Source organism: Phoxinus phoxinus (assembly GCF_949152265.1).
Source record: "Phoxinus phoxinus genome assembly, chromosome: 22".
NCBI lineage: Eukaryota > Metazoa > Chordata > Actinopteri > Cypriniformes > Leuciscidae > Phoxinus > Phoxinus phoxinus.
The window spans coordinates 27,556,401-27,582,158 of NC_136897.1; the positions used below are offsets into that span (position 1 = coordinate 27,556,401).

At 36.9% G+C, this 25,758-nt stretch overlaps 1 protein-coding gene across 1 annotated transcript in view; it reads left to right on the plus strand.

The window, feature by feature from the left end:
• The window catches only part of LOC306990667 (CLIP-associating protein 1-B), a 76,004-nt gene extending 55,526 nt beyond the window's left edge, over positions 1 to 20,478 (plus strand). The window contains 14 exon segments of the mRNA XM_079597829.1: positions 1,786 to 1,849; positions 3,226 to 3,389; positions 3,506 to 3,584; positions 4,410 to 4,553; positions 5,858 to 6,007; positions 7,814 to 7,926; positions 11,574 to 11,721; positions 13,558 to 13,765; positions 13,842 to 13,904; positions 14,411 to 14,601; positions 16,122 to 16,250; positions 17,572 to 17,778; positions 17,862 to 17,978; positions 20,248 to 20,478. Coding sequence (XP_079453955.1) covers positions 1,786 to 1,849; positions 3,226 to 3,389; positions 3,506 to 3,584; positions 4,410 to 4,553; positions 5,858 to 6,007; positions 7,814 to 7,926; positions 11,574 to 11,721; positions 13,558 to 13,765; positions 13,842 to 13,904; positions 14,411 to 14,601; positions 16,122 to 16,250; positions 17,572 to 17,778; positions 17,862 to 17,978; positions 20,248 to 20,334 — 1,864 coding nt within the window. The 3' untranslated portion in view covers positions 20,335 to 20,478.
• The last annotated feature ends 5,280 nt before the right edge of the window (positions 20,479 to 25,758 follow it).

Genomic DNA, 25,758 nt, shown 5'->3' on the forward strand with positions numbered 1-25,758 from the left:
GGACTATAACAAACATTTAGATACATTGACATTCACATTCACATTCACATTCATTTACACACACACACTAACAATGCTCCCACAAGCCTAGTCCTGACTCCCTTTTGGCCCAAATCATAATCAAAGACCATCGGTGAACCATCTGCCAAAATGCAAATACAAAATCCAGGTATACAGTAAGTATGCTAACACACTTCCATATACACGTCGTACATATACATAAATGCAATAATGCAATAATGTACAATAATAATACTAAAATAAAATAAAAAATCAGTATATTTGCCACTTGCAATGCCAAGGTCATGGGGAAAGCAAGAACTGATAAGAATGTAAATATGTACCTTGAAATGCAATGTAAGTCGCTTTGGATAAAAGTGTCTGCCAAATGCATGAATGTCAATTTCAATATATTAATGTATAGCCCCTTGAGATGCAATATCTCATTTTCAAGAGGGTCCAAATACACATAAAAAAAACAAAAACAAACAAACAAATGCTCAAAACAATTGAGTTACTAGGCAGCTTACACCTTTACGCCAGAGTAAAGACACGTCATAGCTCAGACATGCTATCTCAATAAGTAATCACATTTACCTCATTACACAGTTTACACACATGACCAGCTACATTGCTGACTACGAAGAAACTCATTAATTACAGGGTTCTCTGTAATTAATTTGACTTTTTAACATTGAAGTCCTGGAAAACTCCCTGAAAACATGAATATGAAAAGGTACTTGAAAAATGCTTGAATTATTCAAAGACAATATATGTGAAAGAAAGTAGAGTTTAATTTAATCGCTAAAAAATATTTTCAGACAAAAGTAACGCTGCGGCCCGTCTGATATAGATAAGAGGAATTTCGCATGGCTATGAGCGTGATATTGCTCATATAAATATCCAAGAATATGATACAGCGATATCTTTGTCATAGTGTCCTTTCAATGGTTAAAGTTACCGCAGTTGTTGCATGTGCTGCACTTTATTTGTACCATTTTGTTTTATTGGTTTATTTTTATTAATCTACTTACCTTTTTTAGAATTTGAAAGAGATAAAGATATTGTTTGATAAGCGAGATCTCTCATTGTAATCCTTGAAAGCCAAAAATGTAGTGCTTGAAAAGTGAAATGTCTATACAGTATTTAATAAAAATGTTAGTTTAGTAGGTTTTACTTATTTATCATGTTAAACTAAAAGAGAAATGTTACCTTGGAAACTAGCTAAGATAAATTATGTTTAGTTTTTTATTTTATTGCAGGTAATGTTAATTTTTATAAAGTAATGAATTTATTAATTAACAATTTTTTATGGTTTTATTTTGGTATGTGAAACTAAATTAAAAAATGAGAAATATTGCCTTGGCAACTAGCTAAAATAAAATGTTTAATTTATTATATTAAAATTTTGTTTTCAGGTAAAGTTTGTTTTATAAAGTAATGGATTTTATTAAGTATCAAAAGTTTTTATGGTCTTATTTTTTGTTACTTATTCCCTGGCTTTTTGTGTTTTGTTAATGGGACTTTTAATTTGCCATTTTTGTAGTCCGTTACGCACCAAAAAATACATTACAAAAAAACTATAAAGGACTACAAAAATGGCAGACAAGACAGGAAACGGGAACAGAACCTGGGTAAAAGCAAATGAAAAGTCCCAATAACAAAGCTAGGGGATACATAATAGTTTTAGTTAACTATCATAACCCTGTACCATTATCATTGATTCAGTTTTGATATGGAAAGTGAATTATAAGTCTAAACTGTGAGTGTGTCTCTGTGTTTCAGTCGTGTAGAGCTGAAGAGATTGTGTGAGATCTTCACCAGGATGTTTGCAGATCCTCACAGCAAGGTGACATTTCATCTGTCCATATTCATCTATTCACATAACTCAAATAACTTGAGATGTTTATGTTTGTTTTGACTTTTTGACTTCTAATGCTAATGCATTTTGTTTTTCTATATGTTCTGCTGGTGGTTTGGGCCGACGCATCAGAGAGTAAGTGTTCAAACCTTAAAATACCATAAACAAATACCTTTTAAAAACCTCAGGGCCGTTTTCATTATATATATATTTTTATTAAAATATTAGTACATCAAGTTGAAATAAATGAAAATAAGTCATGTTGACTTGGCAATTACCTGAAATACATTTTATTTTATTATATTTCATGATATGTAAATGTTTTATGTTTTTCGTTTAGTTAACTATAATAACCGTGATTTCAGTTAACATTTTATTTTATTTCCAGTAGCTAAAATGTTTTTTTTTAATGCTTTTAGCTTTAAGACCCTGATATACTCTCAGCGAAGTTCTTTTTCATTCTTTTTCGTATAATGCCCTTTTCATAAGATGTAAAATAAGTCTCTGATGTCCCCAGAGTGTGTGTGTGAAGTTTTAACACAAAATACCCCACAGATATTTATATATAGCATGTTAAAATTGTCACTTTTTTGAGGGTGCTCAAAAACACACCGTTTTTGTGTCTGTCCCTTTAAATGCAAATGAGCTGCTGCTCCCGGCACAGGGGGCGGAGCTTCAAGAGCTCGTGTCCTTTTACTTTGGCAAGCTTTTTCGATCTCCCAACACAAACTCCAAACGAACTTCGGTTTTGCCTGATTTTGTTCGAAATTACATCACACTTCGATTACGATTGAAGTACATCGGGGTCTTAAGTTTTAGTTTTAGTTCACTTTAAAGGGTAACTGTAACAACGTAACATGAGGAGAGTAAAGATGGAAAGCTCCTAAAGCTTGTTTCCATATAACTTCTAAGTGAATAAGTTATCGTGCTTTTCATTGGAATTACAATGACATTTCCTCATATTGAGTCAGTTCATTACGTTGCATTCGGAGATCGACTACTTTTGACTTAAAAACAGTGATTTTGATGCTATCATATACGTGCCTCATGCACTCCCATTCAAAAGGGATTTTTACCTAAAACGAAAATACGGTCAATCTTAAAAGTGGCGTTTCCATCCTAATTATGCTTTTACACGAAAGTTTAACGCGGGTAGATTAACATAAAGAGCCTAGGTTCAATTTTGGCGACAGTTACCCTTTAATAATCCGAGTTCACACTGATTGTGTTGAGGAGGGTGCAAGATGTCCATCTGACGTGAACCAACAATTAAAACAGTTCAGACGGAATAAAAGAACGAGTTCTGTGTCTACAACATATAAAACACACTTATAAATGTGTGTGTGTGTGTGTGTGTTTCTCAGGTGTTCAGCATGTTCCTGGAGACGTTGGTGGACTTCATCACGTTACACAGAGAGGAGCTTCAGGATTGGCTGTTTATTTTGCTCACGCAGTTGCTGAAGAAAATGGGGGCCGATCTTCTGGGGTCCGTCCAGGCCAAAGTTCAGCGGGCTCTCGACGTCACCAGGTCTGAACCCCCTTCAGTCAGCGACTGGAATGAGGTCGGTCTGTATATGAAAGCTATTTCTAGAGCTTTTGTTTATTTTCTTCGTTCCGTCCGTTTCTTGTGTTTGGTTTTCACAGGGATTCGTTTCCGTACGATCAGCAGTTCAACATCCTGATGCGGTTTATTGTTGATCAGACGCAGACACCAAACCTCAAGGTTGGTCTTTATTTCCTCATTTCCTCGCGGTGTTTTCCTGCTTCATGTTGACCAGCTGACCATCCAGTGTCCAAATATAACTTATAATATCCCAGCAAACCACCCTGTACATTTTGGATTAAAATATTTTAATGATAAATGATGTTTAAATAATGTTACAAGAAAATTCTTAATAAAATATACAATTTGTATTTAAATACTACTTATTATAATTAAGCTTTTTTTCATAATATTATTTCATAAAAATATCAAAATGTATTATACATTAACTAACAATGTGCAATACATTTGCTACAGTATTTATTAATCTAGTTGACTTGGTAAATAAAAAAATATTGGTGATTCTAAGTTCATATTAGATCAGGTCCAGTAAATAGTATTAGCTGATACTATTTATTGATATTATTTTAATATTTTCAATGTTTTATTTGAATTTTTATATTTTCATTGTAATATTAGTTAATTTTTTTTGTGTGTTTTGTCATTTTTATTAGTTTTTTAAACTGCCTGTTTAGTTTTTATTAATTTTCATTTCAATCATTTTAATTAAAATGAGAAATGTTGCCTTTGACAAGTAGCTGAAATTAACACTCGTGTGTGTGTGTGTGTGCGTGTGTGTGTGTGTGTGCGTGTGTCCGTGTGTGTGCGTGTGTGTGTGTGCGTGTGCGTGTGTCTGTGTGTGTGCGTGTGTGTGTGTGTGTGTGTGTGTGCGTGCGTGTGTCCGTGTGTGTGTGCGTGCGTGCGTGCACGTGTGTGTGTGTGGGTGCACGTGTGTGTGTGTGTGTGTGCGTGCGTGTGTGTGTGTGTGTGTGTGTGCACGAGCAGGTGAAGGTGGCCATCCTGAAGTACATCGAATCGTTGGCCAGACAAATGGACCCGTCAGACTTCGTGAACTCCAGCGAGACGCGGTTAGCCGTCTCTCGAATCATCACGTGGACCACAGAGCCGAAGAGCTCGGACGTCAGAAAGGTCAGTGTTCTGTTTCTGAAGGATCTCACGGTTCGGGTCCGGATGAGACGTTGCTCGAGCTCAAGATGAAGTTTGGTTTGTCAAAGTGAGTTGTGATGTGTCTCAGACGCTTCATAGCTGGGCGATGGAGGAGGCGTCAGGCAGGAGCTCGACTGTGGCGTCCCTGCCGGGGGAAAGTAACCTGGAGGAGAGGTGTAAGCAGGTAGTGACCCCTGAACCTTGACCTTTAACCTCCTGACTGGCTCTCCAGGTCACGCGGGCCGTCTGATTGCTTGTCTAACACTTCTGCTCTCTGCAATGACGTTCAGAATGTCAGCTGATGGGTTTTGCTCTGATGTTTGGTGATGTTCAAGCATGTCAGCGTGACGCTGTGAGCGGCTGAAAACCGTCTTTCCTCATTTTCATTTCTGCTCCACTAACACCTTTATCTGAATGACCTTTGACCTCACGCAGTGTTTATGCCCTGAATGAAAACGAGGCTGTGAGGGACAGACATGCGTCCTAGGACGTTCAGGGCAGGATTATTATTGCCAACTACAATTAAAACTATCAAAAACATTTTTGATAGTTTGAAGCACTAACTGAATATAAATAGAACCAAACCTAAATATTATTATTAAAAAACAAAAACTAATAAATATGAAATTAAATTATAAAAAATGAGACTGGAAATGAATAAAAAGTACACCTAAATAGTATTTTTTTAAACTATTTAAATGATAGTTTAAACCCATCGGTAGATTTTTTCCCCCTCACTTAATTTTGATATTTCAGAAAACAAAACTTAATATCTCGTCATTTGTGAGTGTGACCCTGGATCACAAAACCAGTCTGGAGGCGCACGGGTGTATCTGTGGCAATAGCCAACTATACATTGAATGGGTCAAAATTATAAATTTTTCTTTTATGCCAAAAATCATTAGGATATTAAGATCATGTTCCATGAAGATATTTAGTAAATTTCCGACCGTAAATATATAAAACATGTATTTTTGTGAGTGAATGCAGCACAATCGTGAACATAAATGGACATTATCGCAATGTTTCGATTTTTTTGCACCCTCAGATTCCAGATTTTCAGATAGATGCAGTTGTATTTTCCTATCCTAACAAACCATACATCAATGGAAAGCTTATTTATGATTGAAGAGTGTTTTACAGGAAAACAGGACAAAAATACTGATGAAAAACATTTTGCAGTGGTTCAATTCAGCATGTTATGATTATAATGAAAACGGTTTCAGCTTCTAAGATTGCAGCGTTATGAAGTGTGTGTCTCATGACCGTGCTTGTGTGTTTTCCAGGCTGCTCAGATGGTTTTGATCGCCCTGTTTGAGCTGAACACCCCAGAGTTCACCATGCTGTTAGGCGCTCTGCCCAAAACCTTCCAGGACGGAGCCACTAAACTCCTGCACAGCCATCTGAAGAACAACAGCAACACCACCACCACAGTGGTACACACACACACACACACACACACTGCTCTTATTCTCCATTCTCCTACTTCAGTCTTCATGATTTAATATGACGCTCACTGATATTGTGACGCTCACTGACACTGTCTGTGTTATTTGTCAAGTCACCTTCATTTATACAGCGCTTTTAAAAAATATAGACTGTTTCAAAGCAGCTTTGCAGTGATGATAGGAAATTAAAGGTACACTGTGTAGAAATTACTCCCATCTAGCGGTGACGTATTTTGCATTCAAACGAATAGTGCTCTCTAATGCCACGTTTTTTTAAATGCATGTTGCAAATACGGTAGCCGTTATGTACCAAGAAGCGATGACAACAATAGCCCTTCGTCGAGTTTAACTAAACGTTACATGTTCTACTGTTATGCGGCCTATATAATGAATTACACAACCAAGCAATGAAAAAATTGCTTGTAATTTAGACGATAACATTGACTTACCCGTCGAGAAGAAAGCTGGCGACTTCAGCGTCCCTTTTAAAGTCTTTCTCCTTCATTAACTCTTTCCACCTGGGAAAAGCTATCCCGTTATTTTCCCTCCTTTTTTTAATTCGCCGGTCACGTTTCCTTTTAAGTTAAATTTTTTGATTTTTTTGGCGACGAGGATTCCTTCTCCTGTGGCTCGGCATAAGTATGATCCTGCATTATGAAGTACCGTGAAGTGCGGCCTTTCAAATTTACCGGGACAGTGACGAGCGCCTCTCGCTGATCTCCTCGTCTGTTTTCAGTCATGTGACGCTGGCTCTGAACGAGAACGCGTTGTGGAAACGAGGTATGCTAGTGCTTTTTGTCCCTCTCTGCTATTATAGTTTTTCAAGATGGCGGAGCGACATGGAAGCCTCTGTGGACTTACCCATCCCATGTAAATAAGAAAGAAAGTCTTTGCGTACGTGGATAAGTCAGATCATTGGCAGAGGAAATTTGACACCAATGAGGACATATTTATGAATAAAGACATTGATTTTAGCTAATAAAATACTCTAAAACTACACAGTGTACCTTTAAAGTACCAGTAATTGTTTTGGCTTTACAGCAGCTCTAAAATAAAGTTAGTTTTTGATTTATTCAGTTCCATTGCAAAGATCATTAGTTATTAACTTAGGGGCCGCTTACAAAACAGAAAACTTTTAATGTATTTTTTAATGTACTGGCCGTTCATTTGCACGACAACAGTGTTTAGTGGCTCGAGAACGCAAACTTTGTAACAGGTTCCAAGCTGCACGCTTTAAAAAAAATTAAACTTCAAAACCGTGAATATGTGAAAACGGTGACGGCGTGCACATGGATATTACGTGTTTAGTCTATATGTACAGGCGAAACTGGAAAAATTTGAATATTTTGCAAAAGCTCATTTATTTCAGTAATTCAACTTAAAAGTGAAACTAATATATTATATAGACTCATTACATGCAAAGTGAGATATTTCAAGCCTTTATTTGTTATAATTTTGATGATTATGGCTTACAGCTTATGAAAACCTTTTCACAATATTCTAATTTTGAATTTGGGGTTTTCATAATCTGTAAGCCATCATCAAAATTATAACAAATAAAGGCTTGAAATATCTCACTTTGCATGTAATGAGTCTATATAATATATTAGTTTCATCTTTTAAGTTGAATTACTGAAATAAATGAACTTTTGCACCATATTTTAATTTGTTGAGTTTCACCTGTATGAGCGTTTGGATATGTATGTGCGCAGGCGCGTACTTTCTTTACAAATTGACATCACCAAATGACTTGTCTGGCCTGCATAATACAGAATTATTATTATTTTTGTGAAGTCTCAGGCTTCTCCCAGCAGCCCCGTGACCCGCGCTCCTCCCAGACACCCCGTGACCCGCACCAGCCCGCTCACGTCTCCCACCAACTGCTCACACGGAGGACTTTCTCCCAGGTACGTCACACAATCATACACAAAACACATCTGTGAAGCTGTGTGACTACATGAAATCTGAGCCTGAAGAAAGTTATTGTACTGCAGTCTATTATATTCTTAATATTAAATATAATTTATTTTATTTTATACAACTTTATTAAATAAATCACCTTTAATATATATAAACAATTTAGTTTATTCATTTTACCTTAATAATTTACACACATTTTTTTTAAATATTTAATATTAAGAAAATAATAGACAATTAACATAACCGCACTGACACTGGGAACACTGGCACTATTATTGAACTGGTTTAGCTGTATAATGACACTATTGTCTTCTGTAGAAGTGCTTTATAGCTCACATTTAATTTCTTTCATAATTGATTAATTTTGCAACATTAACATTGTTATTTTCCTGTTTATGATGTGAAGTTGCTTTGAAATAATCTGTATTGTATAAAGCGCTATAGAAATAAGTGTGACGACTTTAATATTCTCAGCTAACTAGAGCTGCATGATTCTGGATAAATTGAAAATCAAGATTTTATTGTTTAAAAATAGAGATCACGATTCTGCATAGACAACTAAACAAAGTACTTGTAATTTACTAAAGTTTCTGACAAAATGTTAATTTGCTGCAGTCTATTTAAAAAAATATTTAATTCATTAAAAAAAAAAGTTAATCGGTTTGAGTGAATGATTCAATGACTCTTAAAGACTCTTTTATTCACTTTTACTGTTGGAATTTCTTCCATGCTTGAATGGTTTAAATTCATATTGAAATGCTCACAAAGGAATCGATAAGAGGAATTGAAATTTTAAAGAATTAGTTCATGTTGTTCAACCCCGTCAGACTTTCCTTCATCTTCAGAACACAAATGAAGATATTAGTGATTAAATCTGAGCGCTGTCTCACTCCTCCATAGGCTTCTGTTGTGATTGAAGTGCCAACTAGCCTCTCCCTATGGAGGATCCCTTTACCACTCTACAGATAAAGCATTGTGGAAAATTCACGTATCTCCCCCGTAGTGATAAAATAAAATAAAATTCTGTATCAAATTTATAGGCAGGACAAGTAGTTTGTTAAGGCTTGGTTTGTAGAGAATTACAAACATGCGCACATATATTCAAACGCACATAACTATAGAATTAATTCTTGATGCGCACTTGAGCGCCATCAGTGTTTCTCACAGGTTCACGTTTAAAGTCTGTGTAGAGAGAACTGTGTCGTCTTAGCGGTCCCTAATTTAATAACTAATTATCCTTTCGACGGAAGTGAATCAATCAAAACTAACTTTATCTGGAAAATAACATTATTCAAGAACCGCTGTAAAGACAAAACAATCTGTTACCTTAAATTATACGTTTATCTCTGTAAAGCTGCTTTGAAGCAATCTACATTGTTAAAAGCGCTATATAAATGAAGATGACTTGACTTGACTTGAAACTTGCCGGCCCAGAAAGTTAGTAAAGACAATGTTTAAAATAGTCCGAGTGACTACAGCGGCTCAACCTTCAGTTTATCAAGCGACGAGAATACTTTTTGTGCGCAAAAACAAAACACAAAACAAGGACTTTATTCGACTATTCGTTTTCTTCTGTGTGTTCCTCTGAGTGAGTTCACGTAGTGTAACCGCGCAGCGCTTCGTCAGAACGGAGGCTCACTATTGGCCAGCATCACACACATGACCAGCGTCGGCCAATAGTGAGCCTCCGTTCTGACGTACAACCGAGAAGCGCTGCGCTGCTACACTACGTGAACTCACTCAGAGGAACACAGAAGAACATCAAGAGTTGAATAAAGTCCTTATTTTTGCGCACAAAAAGTATTCTGGTCGCTTGATAAACTTAAGGTTGAGCCACTGTAATCATTTGGACTATTTTAAACATTGTCTTTACTAACTTTCTGGGCCGGCAAGTTTCAATTACAACAGAAGCCTATGGAGGAGTGAGACAGCGCTCAGATTTAATCACTAATATCTTCATTTGTGTCCCGAAGATGAAGGAAAGTCTGACGGGGAACAACATGAGGGAGAGAAATTACTGACAGAGTTTATATTTCTGGGTGAACTAACCCTTTAATTTTATAACAAGTATCCGATTCCTGACCATAAATATTCGATTCCCAACCCTGGTCATGTTTGCGTCTTTCACGCTATCTTTCCTCTTTGTCTCTATCCTCCCTGCTCTCTCTTCATCCTCCTCTTCCTCTCGGCCCAGTCGTTTATGGGGCTGGAGCTCAAAGGCTTCTTCTCCTCTCCCTCCCCCCCACCCCGGCCCCGCCACCCCCCCTCTCCGGGCTCATCGGCGGGCGTATTCGCCCAGGTAACACACCTCGGCCCGGGCGTCAGGACTCTGGTTCTCCTACACACTTCTCCATCTTTTCACTGGATTGGGAGTCTAATAAATCAAACTCAATGCATGACATTTTAAAGGATTGTTTTCGGGTTTATTTAAACCCAGAACGTTCCTTTTAAGGCAAAATCATTGTTTTTTTCATGCACTGTCAATTTTGAGGTTTTGGCCTGTTTTGCTTCCAGTCGTCTTTCAGACTAGTGGAAAGAAAACATCCAAAATACACATTTAAGTGTAAATATTTAAGTTTTCATCTGTAGATTTCGATCACAATACATGTCTTTAAAGTCAGAAATCTCCACTTCAGCCAAAAAACGATATCAAAATGAATGTAAAATACATTTATTTCATACTAAGTATACAGCAAATCCATTAACAGATTTACTGACTATCACTAAATAATGAAACTTTATTTAGAATTCGTATTTATTGCGCAATGCACATTTCTTAATATTAAGCCTAAAATGTGTTTAATGTCACTATTAGTCTTTAAATACAGGATATTTAAGGAGTACCTAAAGTATTCTTGCATTAGTTCCACTTTATCACAATCAAATATAGTATAATAAAATTATAGTAACACAAATTTAGTATAATAAAAGGACAATTGCAGGGTATTTATATTAAGCACATAAATATGTAAATGTGTTTGTAGTGTACTTAGCATAAAATAAATGTATTTCAAATACATTTTAGTATATTTATTTTTCACTTGGGAAAAACTTTACAGTTTTTTATTCCTATCTGTATTCTGATTTATAGAACACTTTAATCCTAAAATAAAAAAATATGTCTGATGGCAGTATTTTCTGATTTATGGAATAATAAAAAGAGAAACCTTCCTGTAAAAACCTTTAAGTCTAATATGTCAACAAAATCAGACATGGATTTTGAGCCTGGCTTCATCTGATAAGTTAATATTTCTGATTAGATGCTGCCTCATTTGCATATTTAAACAACATTTCAGAAAAGAAAAACAATCGTCTTAATGTAATGTTTGGATTAGTTAATTTTTTTACACTATTCACCTGTAGTGTCTTGTCTTAAGAGTGAAAATCCCTAAAATTTTAGCGAAGTGAGAATCTGTGTCCCACATTTTCATCTCTTTTGTGACGTCTCTGTCTCTCATCCACTCGATTTGCTTTGTTTCCGCCGCTTTGCTTCATGGGAGATGTTTGTCAAGCGTCAGTCTGTCCGTATGAAACGTTCCCTTTGCAGCTGAGCAGAAAACACGTTCATCTCGTCTGTGTGTGTGTTATGTTGAAATCAGTGTGTGTGGAGTCTCACCTCACTGTGTGTTTACAGTATGCTGGAGTACGACACAGAGAACATGAACTCTGAGGAGATCTTCAGCTCTTTGAGAGGCGTAACCGAAGCCATCCAGAGCTTCAGTTTCCGCAGTCAGGAAGAAATCCTCGAGCCCATCAAACGTGACGGCAAGAGGGAAGATCCGGTGAGTTCCTGCGAGACTGTCTTCAATCTGTTGCTCTGATGTGATGGAAGTTCATTTAGTTTTGCATACACAACTTCCTTACTAAAAGTAAAAGTAAAAGTACAGATACTACTGGTCAAATATTACTCCTTTACAAGTAAAAGTTGTAAAGACCGATTTTTAAAAAAACTATATATATATAAATAATAGTAATAATAATCAATCAATCAATCAATCAATCAATTTTTATTTATAAAGCGCTTTACAACATCCAGAGTTGATCAAAGCACTGGACAGAGACAAAAGTACAGGCAAAAATAAATAAAAATACCTCATTAAGAAACAATAATAGAGTTGCACATATGCAAAACCACACATACATACTATACTTATTCATAATATACAGATATTACCTCAGGTAACAATGATTATCGAATACTACAATGGTAGACGGAAAACCACAAGGGTAAATAACAACTAATCCAACACTCCACACAACATGAATACCATCAAACCTCACTATCATTATAATGGGACCAGACCTTTTGTTTGTAAAGACGTTTGAAATGGTGAATGCCTTGACAATGCTTTGATTCAAGCCCCAGATTATTCCACAAAGTAACCCCACATACAGACTGCATTGTTTTATTATTGCTGCATGTAATACTCACAGTACCGTATGCCTCTGAATATATGCCTGTCTATCTACCCTCATATCAATATCACATTTATTTCTAGAACACAGTTCCTGTAGTGGGATTGAGTAAGTGTACTCAATAACGTCCACAATGGTTTCGGACACACAAATGGCTGTTCCCAGTTTTTTGGCGTTTAGTATGAATATGTTAGCCTTACTGTTATAAGCTAGTGTGCTCCAAAACAATGACACAATTCGCATTTAGAAGACCAAACCCAATGTTAAAAATTACAATCATGTTGATGTCAGAATCCAATGTCAGATTGACGTTAATCTCCAACGTTGGACAGACGTTGTATTGTGGTTGAAAATCGGGTTGATGTCAGAAACCGACATGAGTCGAGCTCTGACGTCAACCAGACTTTCATTTACAACCAAATCATCCCTGACGTTACTACTTTCTACTCAAGGACCTTGACAGAAATGTAGTGGAGTAAAAAGTACGATATTTGTCTTTCAAATACAGTGAAGTTAAAGTAAAAAGTTTCCAGAAAAAAATATACTCAAGTACAGATACTCAAAAATGTTACTCAAGTACAGTACTCAAGTAAATGTAGTTTGTTACTGTCCACCTCTATGTTAGCAGCTTGTAGCCCGGAACCAGCAATCGTTTCATTGTTTATAATTAGTTTCAGCAACTCTCTCAATACATGAACAATGTGACCATTTTGAAAAAGCAACTACATCAAATTTGCAGCCCCGCTGTGGTGAAAATCCAGATTTTATTGTTATTTATATGTCTATGTGGTGGTATTTTTAATCTGCTTTAAGACAAACTATAAGTAAATTCATAAGTCAACACCATTGCTGAGTATTTTCTCCTTAAAACTACCTTGTAACCAATCAGATCAATGTGTGATCGTCAACCAGTGGATCTCTGAGCTGAGTGAGTGAGTGGAGGCGGGGCTCATTTGCATATTCATAGAACCGCGTATACTAAATGAGGCAAGGGTGTCGAGTTACATTCAAGATATTTTAAGGCATGAAGACATTTTTCGAAGAAAAACGTTTAAATATGTCATTTTGCTGATCAAAGATGAGTTTAAAGAGATACAATTGTTGACTACAGGGGGACTTTAACAATAAAATAAAAAAAGTTTGGATTAATTATATGTTTTAAGCACTCAGGTTGAAGTGAAATAACCGTGTTTCTCATTCAGAGCGGTGTGGCGTCGTCTGGTGTGGATCCTCGACTGGAGGGAGGCCGGACGGTGCTGGACAACAAGACGTCATTATTAAACACACCGTCCTCTCGGTCGTTCAGCGGCCCGTGGACACGCGAGTACAACCCCTACAACTACAGCGACATCAGCGCCTACGAGAAGGGTGCGCTCGCCGTGTTCGACGACGGGGAGCAGATCCGAGACGGTAAACGGACAAACATCTCCTGGAGAATCTCTTCATGATGTTCACACAGCCTAACGTCTTTGGGTTCTTCTTTCAGGTCGGCAGCAGGACGGTGGAGAAAACAAGATCATGCATCCCAAAGGGGTGCAGTTTTCTGCAGGTATGAGGATGTTTTGAACAGTTTGAAGAGCACAAGTCGGTTTCTGTAAATGAAAATCTCATTTAACATCTCTCTAGATCATGTATAAACATGTCAGAACAGATTTACCATGAGCTCTGAGGCTCTTAAACGGTTAATTCACATATTTCACATACAAGGGAAACCCACCCCAGATGAATAGGATAAAATAACCCTGTAGTCAATAATTTTATCTTATAAAAAGGCGTATGAAAATCTTTTCACAATATTCTAATTTTGAATTTGGGGTTTTCATAATCTGTAAACCATAATCATCAAAATTATAACAAATAAAGGCTTGAAATATCTCACTTTGCATGTAATGAGTCTATATAATATATTAGTTTCACCTTTTAAGTTGAATTCCTGAAATAAATTAACTTTTGCACGATATTCAAATTTTTCCAGTTTCACCTGTATGAGCGCAGCCTAAATGTTCAGACTGCCAGGTCAGTGTGTGTTTATTGTCGTGGTCTCTCATTGGTCAGGACCCGGGCAGCCCCTGGAGGTGGTTGGTGACCTGCTGAAGGAGCTGTCCAATCACAGCGAGCGTGTGGAGGAGAGGCGGGCCGCTCTGCTGGAGCTGCTGAAGGTCACGCGGGACGACAGTCTGGCCTTGTGGGAGGAGCACTTTAAAACCATGCTTCTGCTGCTACTGGAGACGCTGGGAGATAAAGACGTGAGAGACACACTCGTCTTCATCACACACACTCATAGAGGGGTGCGTTTCCCAAAAGTGCCAACGCCAACTATGGTTCTGTCGTTATCAGCAGTTCAACGAGTCGTGTTTCCCGAAACCATCGTTCTAACGAACATTCGCTAACAGCATCGCAGAGTTGTGTGTGTGAGCGACAATTGTGTGTGTGAGCGACAGACCTCGACCTGCGGTTAGAAGAAGCAGTTTCTTGTTTGCATGACATGTGGACTCAATAAATCCTGATCTTGAGCAAAATAAGCAAGCTGACATTCAGTGCAATCATATCTTTTATTAAAATACATACAAATGTCGTTTACGTCTTTTAGTTTGTCAAGAGATTTAAAGTGTGGTTTTTGAAGAGTGCGCATGTGTGAACGAGCTCTAGTGTGTAAGAACGAGTCTATGATCGAATTGGAAATAAAGCAAAATAACTGAGAAAAATATGAGATAATCCTCAGATGCCATGTCTGTAATTTATAGCAAAACATCTAGGGCCCTATCTTGCACCCAGCGCAATTGACCCTTCGCAGAGAGCTTGATTGACAGGTGATCTGACCAATCATACTTCGCCATCCGCCATTTTGTCAGACACAGCAGTCAGGAGAGTTAGTAGATTAACATGGAGGATTTGAACTTGAGAAGCGGAGTGTACTGACGACTTTCCGCGGTTAAAACAACATTCCTTCTGATGTTCATTCATGTTTATTTGATGCTATAAATGAACTAGAAGGAAGAGATGATCGGTTCACAAGCAGCTTTAACTGAGCGACCTGTCGGACACATTAACAAATCATTGTTGTGTCCGTTAAGATGTGAAAAAATAAATCTAGCTACACATTTACCCAAATTATGATACGCCTGTTTAACCGAAGCTAATTTGTGTGGTTTCTCCCATCATCCCCACTGTCACTTCTATGTGTTTTACGGCCCTGACGAGAACGTCGGTCTCCTCGGCTGTGAACCGCTCCTGGCGTGCGCCGGCAAATCCGCCGTTATAATAGCGATCCGCCGTGGAACAAGCGCGCCGGCTCATAAAGGGAATGTGAGAGGACGCTCTGATTGGTTTATTTCACGTTACGCCCAAACCACACCTATGAATAATGAAGCGACTTCAGACCAACACATTTTAGATTTGCGTCGGGCACAAGAGTCGTTTATCCGCCGGTATAATAGCAACAGCGCCCGGGATCCGCCCACAGAGTTACTTGCGTTTAATACTTGTGTTCCAGAACGTTAAAATCGGGCCCTAGTGGTAATTCGATCTCAACCAGATTCAATAAAAGAGGTTATCACTCCACCACATGCGGGATATCATTTACCAACGTGGTTGAACAACCAATTTGCGACAATATGGTTTCGGGATCAGTCGTGATTAGCTAGTTGATTTCTTCAACGATGCATCGCACTATGATAGTTTAGCAGCGAGTTACGGTGTTGTACGGGATACACACTCCAGATGCGCCACAGAACAGACAGATGATGATGTGTGTGTGTGTCCACAGCACACTATCCGCGCGCTGGCGCTGCGTGTCCTGAAGGAGATCATGCGAGGTCAACCAGCGCGCTTCAAGAACTATGCAGAACTCACCATCATGAAAACACTGGAGGCCCATAAAGACTGTCATAAAGAGGTGAGCGAGACTCTCTCTCTCTCTCTCTCTCTCTCTCTCTCTCTCTCTCTCGAAAACAGCGCTATAAGCATTAAAATAAAGTACAAAAAAATACAAATCTGCTGCACTTTATCTTTGAAGAACCAGGATTCGCATATATGATATATGAGGAAGGCTATTTATTATTTATTTTTATCATCATTAACTAAAACCATGAAAAAAATGTATTACTTGTGATAAAATAAATATTACCTGAAATAAAATTAACTTATTTTATTTCAGCTAGTTGCCAACGCAAATTAATTTAAGTAAAATAACAAACTAAATAAACTAAAATTAAATAAAAAAATATATAGGCATATAAAAAAAAGATGACAAAATTACTCTAAAATTAAAATATAAAATATAAAAATAATTTTAATTCAAATATGAACAACAAAAAATAGTATATCAATGTAAAACAACACTGGCCTCATTTTAAAAAGTGTGATTTATATATATATCAAATCTTTAAAGTCTATAGACATTTCTATTTAAATACATTTTTCTAGTTATGATAAAATATTCTATTAGGTAAACATTTAGTAAAAACTGGGTATTGGCTAAAAAAAAATATTATTTTATTATAAATATGTATAAAAATCTGTAAATTATGAACAACCAGAAAAGTCATGCAAATGCATCGGCTAAAAGGTTTGTTTTAATTATAATTATTTTAGTTACTATATGGTTTAATATATTAAACATACTTATTTTAGTATCATTGAGATAATATTATAGTTTGTATTCATATTTTTAATTAGTTTTTATTTTTAGGTTTCATTTTGATTTTAGTTAATTTTTTTTTTCATTTTGTTATGATTTTTTAAAAACTTTTATTATTATTTTCTTTATATGTCTGTATAGTTTTTTTTTTAAATCGGTTGTTTTATTACATCTATTACATCTAGAGAAAATTCAAAATTTCAGTTCACATTTATTTTATAAGGAAATAATTTTTTTTTTCCTTTATGGTCTTTTATGTAACTATATTAACCCTGATATAACATAGGAAAACAGAAAATATAAACACAGGAAAGCGCAGAGGAAACATTAACCTATGAACTTTAAATATTGTAGAACAAATAATGAGAACATTTATTTTTTAAGTAAGGGAAAAAAAAAATTCATGGTCTTATGTAACTATATCCTGATATGTAGTTAATTATCAAAACTTTGAAAACAGAAGCGTGTCATTACAGCAGATGTACCAGAGGAAACATGAACTTGATATATTGTTGTGGACAGTGATATATTGTGAGTGTTCAGAAGCGCAGCTTCTAGCTTTTAATGTGCTCCACAGGTCGTCCGGGCCGCAGAAGAAACGGCCTCCACGCTGGCCGGATCAATCCATCCCGAGCAGTGCATCAAAGTCCTGTGTCCCATCATCCAGACGGCCGACTATCCCATCAACCTCGCCGCCATTAAGATGCAGACCAAAGTAATCGAGCGGATTCCCCAGGATTCCCTGGTTCAGCTTCTGTCTGACATTATCCCAGGACTGTTACAGGTATTAACACACACACACACACACACACACTGATGCAGAGACAGACAGCGAGATGAACGTGTGTGTGTGTGTGTGTGTTTCAGGGTTATGATAACACCGAGAGCAGTGTACGCAAGGCCAGTGTGTTTTGTCTGGTGGCCATTTACTCCATCATCGGTGAAGATCTGAAGCCTCATCTACAGCAGCTGACCGGCAGCAAGGTCAGATATCAGCAATATACGCATATATGAGCTTTCATATTTCAGAACGCATATATAGGTTTAGTTTGTTTTATTATCAACATTTTGTCTACCATCTTGAGTGGATTTTGGGTGGTTGCTGTACCGTTCCAAAGTCTGGAATACGTGTTTTAATTTTTTTTTTTTAAATAAGTCTCTTCTGCTCAGCAAGACTGTGTTTATTTGATCAAAAATACAGTAAAAAATGTGAAATATTATTACAGTTTAAAATAACCATTTTCTATGTGAATATATGTTCAATTGTAATTTATTCCTGTGATCAAAGCTGTATTTTCAGCATCATTACACCAGTCTTCAGTGTCACATGATCCTTCACAAATCAGTATATTATGAGGATTTGATGCTCAAGAAATATTTTGGATTATTATCAATGTTGCTGCTTCATATTTTTGTGGAAACTGATTTTTTTTTAAGATCAAAAGATTTATTTTACATAGACATTTTATTGCATTTAATGTTGTAACATTATACATTTCTTTACAGTCGGTTTACACTATTGATCAATTTAATGCATCCTTGTTGAATTAAAGTATTAATTTATTTAAAAAAATTGACTGACCCCAAACTTGAACAGTACTGTATGATGCAGTTTTTTTTGGTTGCTGTTTATATCATTTTTAGTATTAACTATTTTAGTAATTAATTTTCAACTTAAAGGAACACACTTTTTTTGGAAATAGGCTCATTCTCCATCTCCCCGAGAGTTAAACATTTGAGTTTTACCGTTTTCGAATCCATTCAGCCGATCTCCGGGTCTGGCGGTAGCACTGTTAGCATAGCTTAGCATAGATCATTGAATCTGATTGGACCGTTAGCATCTCTCTCAGGAAAATGACCAAAGAGTTTCTATATTTTTCTTATATGACTAGGAACTAAACTCTCATTCCTGCGTAATAATCAGGAACTGCTGCCGTACCAGCAGCGCAGGAATGAGAGTTTAGTTCCTAGTCATATTGGCCTAGAAAATCACAACTTCTAATTTTCTGTCGGCCTTAGTACACGATGTAACTACAGAAGAGTCAAGTTTTAAATAGTAAAAATATCTAAACTCTTTGGTCATTGTTTTGAGAGAGATGCTAACGGTCCAATCAGAGTCAATGATCTATGCTAAGCTATGCTAAAAGTGCTACCGCCAGACCCGGAGATCGGCTGAATGGATTCGAAAACAGTAAAACTCAACTGTTTAACTCTCGGGGAGATGGAGAATGAGCCTATTTCCATAAAACGTGTGTTCCTTTAAGCTAAACAAAGTTGCTTTGGCAACTAGCTAAAATACAACAAATTATATTTTATTTCTAGAATTGACATTTGTTAATGGTTTTAGTTTTAGTTAACGATAATAACCAGGGTCCGAAATTAACACCCGCCAAGCGCCAAATGCGGGTAGATTTTCCGTTTGGCGAGTAAATCTCAAAAGGCTATCCGCCACACTGGCGGGTGAATGTTCATACCAAAATAGTAATGTAATAAAATGTTTTTAATAAAATGTTTGTCCCGCCATAGTCTTATCTGATCGGTGAGTAGCCGAATGTAGATGAACTGCTGCGCGTGTGACAGGGCGCATGACATGTTTAACTGAAGAACGAGCAGAGAGAGAGAGAGCCCCGGTCGCGCACGCGCTCTCTCTCTTAATGTCTTAATGTTTTTCCTCCTGTAGCTAGACTAGTGTTTTTGTATGTAGTTTTTAAAGACTATTTAGCAGACGTGGGCCAGTATTGGTTATTTCTCAGATTTTGTTAAGCTTTTGGTTCACCTTAAAATAATTGTGTAAATACAGTAAAATAATAGGCCTGCTGATGCTGACATTGAGAGCTCCATGCTTTCCTATGGCTCTGTAACATTAGGTTAATGTTTGTCTTCAGATACTGTTTAAATTAATATATAGATTTTTTTTTTTTATTATACATTTCAAATTTTGCTCTGGACAATTTTTTATGTTTGTATTCAACATAATACCTTATTATCTCAATTAAATGTACTGAAATTAATGTATATGTGACACAAAAAGGCTGTTTTATTATTTTGGCCGGTAAAAAATATGCTTGGCTGGTGGATTTTTTCATCTACCAGTCCCTGTGGCAGGTGAGCCAAAAAGTTAATTTCGGACCCTGATAATAACCCTCTGATGATCCTGCGTTCTAACAGTTTTCCGCACCCGTGATCCCCTATAATGCTGTCTAGATAGGCAGCGCACTGTTGATGTGTGTGACGTGTTGTTCTGTCTCTACAGATGAAGTTACTGAATCTGTACATCAAGCGAGCTCAGACCACCAACAGCAACAGCAGCAGTTCTTCAGACGTCTCGTCTCACAGCTGAGCGGCTTTTCTCACCGGCCCGTCCGCAAACTCTCTCGAAAGACTGTGCACATTTGCTGCATCGTGCGAGTAGATCTTGTTTAGGTGCACATTTGCTTTATTAAAGGGCACATGATCATTTAACAGGTGCAACCACTTACACGACTTTAACCGCAGCCTGTTGGGCTTTGTGATTGGTTGCGTTTGTGCTTGAACGAACATCTGCTACCACCAACACAGTGTGTGTGTGTGTGTGTGTGTGTGTGTGTGTGTGTGTGTGTGTGTGTGTGTGTGTGTGTGTGTGTGTGTGTGTGTGTGTGTGTGTGTGTGTGTGCGTGTGCGTGTAGCAGTTGAGCCTTTGTGTGTGTGAGAGAACTGTTGAGAGGGCTTTTATTCTCTAATGCTTTATTACTTTTTACCGTTACATTTTTGCAGTGGCGTTTAACTTCCTCATATTCAAAGCACATGTAAAGTTCTGTCCAATCGGCCAATCAGGAGTCGTGTTTCAAACCTCCAGCGTGAGGGACGTCCGTCATAGTTTCTCGTCTTTATCGCTCCTGCTGCCTCCAGTTCCCTAGAACGCTTTTTTCTTTTTTTTCTTTTTTTTTGTGTGATTAATGTCATTTTTTGGGGCATCTGAAATTATGCAAGAACAGAGATTGTATTTGTACAGTATTTGTTTCATGTCTGGCCAACAGGTGAGGAGGTTTTGCTCAAAGTCTGATTGTAAAAGAGCAAATTTATTTTGAAATCTCTCATTCCAGCGTTGCACATCCCAGTGATCTACAAAAACTGTTAGCATGAAGATATTTTACGGCCATAACACTAACAGGGAGTTCTCCTTTAACTAAAGTTCTCCTTCTGTGATTTAAGGACCACACTGATATTGATTTTTTTTCTTCTTAGTATAATCTTAGATGGGAACAATTACCAGGAAGTAAGGCTGTAAGCGATTAATCGCGATTAATCGAATCCTAAATAAAAGTTTGTTTACATAATATATGTGTGTGTATTGTGTATAATTATTTTGTATATATAAATACACACACATGCATGTATGTATTTAAGAAAAATGTGTTATTTACATATAAAATTGTTATATTTATATATAATATAAATCATATAAAAATATATATGCACTGGTATATAAATGCAAATATTTCTCAAATATATACATGCATGTGTGTGTATTTATATATACAAAATAATTATACACAATACACACACATATATTATGTAAACACAAACTTTTATTTTGGATTCGATTAATCGCGATTAATCGCTTACAGCCCTACCAGAAAGTATTCAAATCTCCCTCAATGTTCATTTAGAAACCAAACTGGATCAGCTTCCACTTACACACACTACATTAGTTGCGGGATTATTGACATGCTGTGATATCAAACAATGTATAAGCGTATCTGAAGTTTTAGAGCAATAATTTTAACACAAAAAAAAATTATCCAAAATGGATTTTTACGAGTAGTCAATTTGCAGTTTTCTGGGTTAGGGCGGTTTGTGCCTGTTCGGCCGTTTAAAGTGCTCTGCTAGTCTTTTTGTAAACGGTTTTAAATCTTGGTGCTTAAATGATTCACTCTGTGCTTTTGCTGAACGTTTAACTTTAGATTTCATTCGTTTTTTCCTTCTTTTTTTGGTTTGAATTTAAGCGCCTTACCATGAAAAGAAAGTCACATAATGTTATCCGCTCTTGTTAGAAATCCCAAAGAACATTCCACACACAAAACTGGTGATTTTGTGAATCAGTGAATCTATAATCCTTCTAGTATTTGTTACAATTGATTCATTTAGTATAAAAAATAGACAATTAAGATATTATAATTTAGGGTACATTTACACAACAACGATGTAGTAAAAACGGAAAAATCTTTCCTTTGTGTTTTTCGTGTACAGATGACAACGTTGTCGAAACAATCCCTGTTCACACAGATCCACGAAAACTAATAAAAACGCTGTATTTGGCCAGTAGATGGCGACGTCACTTTGTAAAGAAACTCTATAGACTCAACACATAATATGCAGATATGCACAGACTATAACAGTAACGTTTTCAAAACCTTGCACTTTTGAAACCCGTTTTCAAAAGTTTGCGTTTTCAGGCCCCCAAAAACGCCATTGTCGTATAAATAAACGTTGAAATGCAAAAAAAATGGAAGTTGAAACCGTGTCGTGTAACACATTCCTAACTGTGCGTTCACACCGCCGCCGGCGAGAGCGTCAAAGTGGCCGGAAGTCATTTATTTTCAATGCCGGCGAGGGCGGCGCGGCGCGTCTAGGACGGCGAAAGCGGCGAGGAGAGTTGAAGTCAGGTCAACTTTATGGTAATGAGCTATGACGCGGTTCGGCGGCAACCAATCGGAATGTAGAAGTGCTCCGTTTGAGAGGATTCCAGGGAACGCAGTGTAAACTTTGGTTCCGACCACATTAGTTTCCAAGCAAAATAGAGGAGAGGTTAATCATTTGAATTTGATAAGAAGGCGCGCAACACTATTTATAGGCAAGATTTTCACGCTAGAGCACTTGTTTTTCAGCGGGAATGCAAACACTTAACCACGAACACAAAAGCCACACCACACAAACGGTTTTTAATTGGTTTATTTCGTTAGCAAACATGTCACTATAATTAAGTTCTTTCTATCAATCAATTTTCGGCGAAAATAACGATCGACATGCTTGTTTGCTTTGCGGCCCCTTTAAATAAAGTAAAAAAAACACCAAGCATTCGATCTACGTCAGAGAATCAGAGCGTCCACGAACCTTTCCACGGCGTCGTTGACATGGCGGCGGCGTGAACGCACGGTAAAGGCCATTGCACACTGAAGTCCGAAATTTCTGTATTCGTGATTCGGTGGCTCTGAATTGTCAAAGCACCATTCAAACACCATTCAAACTGCTTGTTACGGATGCGAAAAACGCAGAAAATCGAACCCGTTTCGATTTTTTTTATGACGGACGAAAGTTTCGGAGGCAGTGTGCAAGCGTGATTGACATAACGTGAGGTTGAATTTATTTTTTAACGTGCGAAAATTTCGGATGTGAATTTCGGACTCAGTGTGCAATGGCCTTAAGGGACCGTTCCCTATCAGTCGGTCACTACGACGTATGTCGTGACCGACAAATATGAATCTCGCTAGAGAGCCAATCTACTTCGAGTGAAACTAAACGAGCCAATACACATTGGCGTGCAATCATTTACATGACAGTTTTCAACTAAAACGTGCAACTTTTAATGCATTTTGGCCGTTCTTTACACGACTGCCATTTTGGGGGCTTGAAAATGCAAACATTTTCAAAACAGGTTTCAAAGTGCACGTTTTTTTTAGACTATACCATTAGGAAAAACATTTCCATTTTGAATAGGCTTCATCGTTGTCGTGTAAACGTCCCCTGAGTTAGAAGATTTCTGGACTCTGGCAATCACTACACACTTCACTACACACTTCACTACACACTTCACTACACACTTCACTACACACACTTCACTACTGTTCACTTCAGTAATGCTGGTAAGAGAATCAAATGTTCAGATTGTAAATACTTTATAGTGATCTGCTAGAATCTTTAATTCAGTATGATAAGCAACTCAGTGTTGTAAAGATCTTACCGAGTAAATCCCCAACTCTGATGTTCCTGCTCTCCTAGTGAACTGTGGGTAACGCTCGTTTACTGAGGGGAGTTTTGCATACACGCTTTTGCTAATGCAAGTAGATTCAGACATAGAGCTTCACATGCTGCGCATGCCTTCAGTTTAGATGCTCATGTTTAATATCATGTCTGTATTTATTTCACACGTTGTGCTTTATGGCAGCTGTATATATATATATGAACTGTTTTTGTTAACTTTCACCTGTGTAGGATTTGCTATCTGTAAACTATTTGCTCTAGATAAACGAAACCTGAGTTTTCCACTTGTGTGTCTGAGTGAGTTTTATTTCAGTCGCCTGAATTATTATTGTGACATTAATACTTGCTGATTATGATCTTTAAATATTCATCCAGGTGTTGATACTGAGGTTATTAATCGTGATTTTCAGATCAATCACTGCCGGTTTAATGCTGATCCGTCGACAAGTTCTTCTCTTGTAATCACGTCAGTCGTTGAGCAGTTTATGATTGCAGGATGTTTCGTCAGATTCATCCACGACAGAACAGCCCGAGTTTGCATGATTCATAACTCACTTTTACTATTACTTTTTGTAAGGATTAAAGTAATAATGTAATTTATTTCAATTTGATCTGATGTTTAAATTTTAAAAGCTGACTTTTAAGAACATGTCCAAATCATAATTTACCACAAAAGCAAAAATAAATCTTTTAAAAACATAAAAGCCTGTTTTAGACCATTCATTTTTTTCTTCTAAAATCATCATTACACATATTTTACATTTTAAATTATCAGTATGTTTTCCTTTTGAATTTTGCAAGTTTGAATGCAATGAATTTGAGTGGGAGAATTTGATCTTAAATGTGATAAATTATCAATATCCTGGAATGTTTTGCATTTGAATTTCACAAACTTTGATCTTAAATGTAATAAATTATCAATATCCTGGAATATTTTGCATTCGAATTTCATAAAATTTGATATTAAATGTGATACATTCTCAATATCCTGGAATATTTTGCATTTGAATTGCACAAAATTTGATCTTAAATGTGATAAATTATCAATATCCTGGAATATTTTGCATTTGAATTTCACAAAATTTGATCTTAAATGTGTTTTTATACGTCACAGTGCCACAACTCTGGTCCTGAAACAGAACTAATGTCTTTATGCTGAATTAAATGTTGATTTTGGGGGTGGAATATGACCTGAGCATGTTCTTGAAAGGCTTTGAGACTCAACACCTAATCTTTATAATTGAAGTTAAATCTGGAAACGTGTTCTTCTGCACATGCAGTGAAACACACGAAGCAAGAAGCGCTCCGAATGTCTCTCTCTCTGGTTCTCTGTCTGTCCGGCTGAAGGTCAGGAGTGTCAGTAATAATGAGATGCTCTTTCATCTGTCACTGTGATGTCTGAAGACTCGCTGGACTTTCACTCCAGAGCTTCACAAGTTTCAGTCTTTGTAGTCGTTACCTGTCCTTTGGTTATCCTGCTGCTTTTTTTCTATCTTGCCATGTGCTTTAAATGGAGTTCCTGTTCTATAAGAGGGGATATGAAATCAATAATTGGCTTTTGGTGCAATTTTATGACTGGAGAATTAATCCTCCTGGAGGTAATCCCGTTTCTGTATCCCACCAGCAGGAGGCGATAAAACAAAGATGAAGTTCTTCAGGGATCCGATTCTGGAATGAAAGACTAGCACACTGCAGTGCATACTAAAGGTTCATGGCTTTTCATCTGGATTTACAATTCTTTTAATACATTTTTTATAGGGATTTATAGAGAGAGAACTGTATGTAACTACACTGAAAATATTTA